Genomic DNA, 4,070 nt, shown 5'->3' with positions numbered 1-4,070 from the left:
GGGTTCGAATCCTCGTAAGGAAAAATTATTATTATTATTATGCTTATCCTTATCATTATTATAATTATTGTTATTATTGTAGACGCTCCTACCGATGTTTGTAAACTTGACGTGAAAGAGATGTTCTACGCCAAACTTACATCTGTGGTAGACAGATGTCCCTGGCGAGTTATTCGCATTGTTCTGGGTGACTTCAATGCGGTATCTGGCTGTGATCGAGCTGGCTATGAGATGTCTGTCGGTCCCCATGGTTCAGGAGCTGATGCCGGTAGCGAGAATAGCCTCCTTTTCCGGGACTTTGCTAGGTCCCAGAAATTGAGGATTTCTGTCTCCTGGTACCAGCGCCCATACCCACATCGCTGGACATGGTACAGTGATGCAGGTAATGCAGCCAAGGAGATCGACCACATACTCGTTAGCACTCATTAGAGGATCCTTCAGAATTGCAGGGTGTACAGGAGTGCTGAGTTCTGTGGTACTGACCATAGATTGGTTGTGGCTACCCTCCGGGTCCACTTCAAAACTCCCCAGCGGTCAAATGATCACCCTAGGATGTTTCATTTGGACAGGCTGAGGGAGGGGGAGTGTGCCCGCGGGTTTGCTGAGGCAATCTCTGATCGTTTCGCAATGCTTGACAGTCTGACAGACCCTGTTTTTCTGTGGGACACCTTCAAGCGTGAAACGCTTGATGTAGCTTAAGATACGATTGGTGTACACCCGAGTGCAGTACAGAATTCCATCTCGCAGGAGACACTGGAAGCCACAGATGCATATCGTGCGGCTCGTCTGACAGGGGATCGGGAATTGTACCGTTCTCATGTACGCAGAACTCGGTCCCTGTTAAGAAGGGACAAGGAACAGTTTATTAGGAGTCTTGCAGAGGAGGTAGAAGGCCATTTCTTAGTAAATGACCTTCGTCCTACATACCAAGCCCTGAGAAAGCTGAACTCCAAGCCCTCTTCACAGGTGACAGCAGTTCGCTCAGTAAGTGGTCAGATCATTTCAGATCCTGTTGCGGTGCGGGGACGTTGGGCTGAGTATTTTGAGCAGCTGTACCAGGTTGACCCACCAACAGTTAACTTCGATACGGGTAGTGTCGAGATCCCGCAGCCGGATCCACCCTCCCTCCCTAACTGAAGTTAGGGGGGCGATCCAAGCTGAAGAGTGGTAAAGCAGCGGGTATCTGTGGCATACAAGCTGAACTGTTAAAGGCTGGTGGTGAACCTATGGCAAGGGGGTTACATGCTGTCCTGGCTGCCATCTGGCGGTCCGGTTCCGATCCTCCTGACCTGTTGAGGGGTGTGGTCATCCCTTTTTGGTAGGAGAAGGGGGACCGTTGGGACTGCAGCAATCACCGAGGCATCACACTGCTCAGTATACCAGGCAAGGTTCTCGCCCACATCCTTCTGAGACATATCAGAGACCATCTACTGAGGCACCAGAGACTGGAGCAATCCGGATTCACTCCTGGTAAGTCCACAATAGACCGTATCCTCGCGCTTCGAGTCATTGTAGAGCGCCGCCGTGAGTTCGGGCGTGGGCTGCTTGCAGCCTACATCGACCTCAAGAAGGCGTTTGATACGGTGCATCGGGAGTCACTTTGGGAGATCCTGAGGCTATCACCATCATTATATTATCACTATCACTATATAAATGATCAATTTCATTATATAAGTTATCACTATCATCCTTATATTATAGTATCAATCTTTATAACGAACACCACTGATTCAGACCGGAACTCTCCTTTTTCAGGTGGGCTTAGAAATACATCCGACGCAGATATACCACGAAGAAATATACACAATAATGACAATGTTGGACTATCTGGGTTTTGCTTCCTTCGACGCCCGGAGAAATCGCCATCAGGATCTGTGGTACACTCACCCCCTCCTACCGGATGTGATTTTGTCCAAGTGTTATGAAGTAGCTTGGGCTCAGGTGGACAGGAAAACGTGGTGATGCGTGCGTGTGTGTGTGTGTGTGTGTGTGTGTTTGTGTTTGTGTGTGTGTGTTCCGTTTTCTATTTAGTTCTCTGCGCGCTTGTCGTTTCTTTGTTGTTTTATCTCTTTTTTTTCTTTTTCTCTCCGTTTCACACTTTCTTGCACCAGCCACAGGTTGACAGCTCACCATACCGCTCATTTCGAGATTGAAAGCCGGTGAGAAATGTTGCGTTTCCAGTGTTGTGTTGATTCTGGGTTCTTTTTAAGACCTTTACAGTGGCATCGAAGAATAATAAGACTTCAGTAACCATCCCAGTTTTATATCTGAGCCAATCAAGAGCTCCAAAGGACGAAAAGAGGTGATTAAAATCAAAGCAATAACAACAGTACAAAGAAACGGAAGTTTCACGTTTCTGGATATAAAGGTATTTGGTTTATTATTTTACGGTGTGAATGCAGCTCTATCTTGCCGTACATACCGTGGTGGAGAGAATGTGTCCTGGGGGGTGTTGGCCCCCATCAACCCTCCCCTCGGGCAGTGCCCGAAGGGCACGCCTAGTCACGGCAATTTATATTGATATATTAGGTTGGTTTATTGGTCAATACGTTTTTTGGGGTTGGAACGTGTGAATTCCCGTAGAGTTTTACCGAAATGTGGGTTGGGATCCCGTAGATTTTTTATTTATTTCGCGGCAGTCCGTAAACTTTCAAAGATGGCGGTTACATCCGTAGAGTTTCATTGGCCGATTTTAAGCGCTTTTTGTGCTAGTTTTACGCATTTTTTGATGGATATTCTTATTTAAGCTTGTTTTACCCCATAATTTCCCTGATATACTTCATGCCCTCCCCTGCTAACGGGACTATCAAATCAAGATCGTCGATGGAGAAATGGTACTCGATCTCCTGAACGATTCATTCGCAAAAGAAACAACGCCGAAAATCGATGAAATCATAGGATTTCATGCAGAAAAACATCATTTTTTTTCGACTTAGTCTCTGCGAGGGTGCATCACGGTCTTCAACAATTACCTTTCTCAGTGAATCTATGATCGCTCGTGACCCAACTTACGATCATCGAACTATGGTAGTACGCAGAATGCGCTGAAGTGCTATTGTGATATGTGTGGACTTGTGAACTCAGTGCTTTGTACAAAATATTGTCATATTCTTGGCTAACCTGGCCCTCGACCATGAATATAGCTTCTGCGCATGCGCAGTAGAGCCATGACGTCATAGGCAGGTAGGGAACTCCCTGCTGATTGGTCATTATCGTGATGACGTTAAAAGCAATGCTGAAACCATAGAGACGTGTTTCCCTTGCTCCATTTGGTACTGTACGCCTAACCTCGACCATGCCCAGCACTGCTGAACCACCAGTTGACACATTGCAGAAAGAGTACGTAGACAATGGCATACTCTTTTTCATGACAAATTAAAGGAATTTTATGATTCACGATGACATTATAGATATTTGCAAGAGTTTCTATAATGAAAATGAAATTGAAGAAGCAAAGATGTTGATGTATGAGAAATATGACTGCGTTGAACAAGGTAAAACACACAGGGGGTCTAACAAGGCTACAAATGATCTCAAAGAGATGCTCTCATTTTTGGCTCAAAGTGCGGCTCCCAAGTGCACGTTCTGCATCACAAGATGCACACAGGTTCCTGCCGTCGTCATGGACTTCGTGGATGCTGCAGCCATGAACCGTCATATCACAAACCTGCGCGGAGAGATGCTCGTCTCCTCATCAGCCATCAAACGAATCATGGCAAGAATCTGCTTTGCATGAGTAGAAGCAAAATCAGCAGCAGATACAACAACGACACCGACGGCGGCAACAGCAACAGCAAATACAGCATCAAGGTCTGCAGTCCGACTCGGCAGCCTCTCTGCCTTCTAACCCATGGGAACGAAGACAGGAGAAACGTGAACGCGAATTGCAGCCCGAACACCGCCCGCAGCGACAGCAATGTGACCGACAGCCAGAGTTAGCACACACTCGTCGGCGACCAAGCAGCGGTGCCGACGAGGGGCGTGTGTGTGCTGATCCGGACTCGTCAGACAGCGGTGATGGCGATACATGGAGGCATCAGCGGCACCAGTGTAAGAAAATCCGTCGCCAC

The 4,070-nt window shown here is 47.1% G+C and overlaps 1 protein-coding gene across 1 annotated transcript in view; it reads left to right on the top strand.

The window, feature by feature from the left end:
* LOC138864207 (probable methyltransferase-like protein 24) overlaps positions 1 to 3,745 on the top strand; it is a 9,509-nt gene extending 5,764 nt beyond the window's left edge. The window contains exon 6 of the mRNA XM_070130560.1: positions 1,756 to 3,745. Coding sequence (XP_069986661.1) covers positions 1,756 to 1,962 — 207 coding nt within the window. The 3' untranslated portion in view covers positions 1,963 to 3,745. The remainder of the gene's footprint in view (positions 1 to 1,755) is intronic.
* The last annotated feature ends 325 nt before the right edge of the window (positions 3,746 to 4,070 follow it).

Source organism: Penaeus vannamei, chromosome 15, assembly GCF_042767895.1.
Source record: "Penaeus vannamei isolate JL-2024 chromosome 15, ASM4276789v1, whole genome shotgun sequence".
NCBI lineage: Eukaryota > Metazoa > Arthropoda > Malacostraca > Decapoda > Penaeidae > Penaeus > Penaeus vannamei.
The sequence above is the reverse complement of the archived record's forward strand: the minus strand, read 5'-3'. Positions and strand labels throughout refer to the sequence as shown.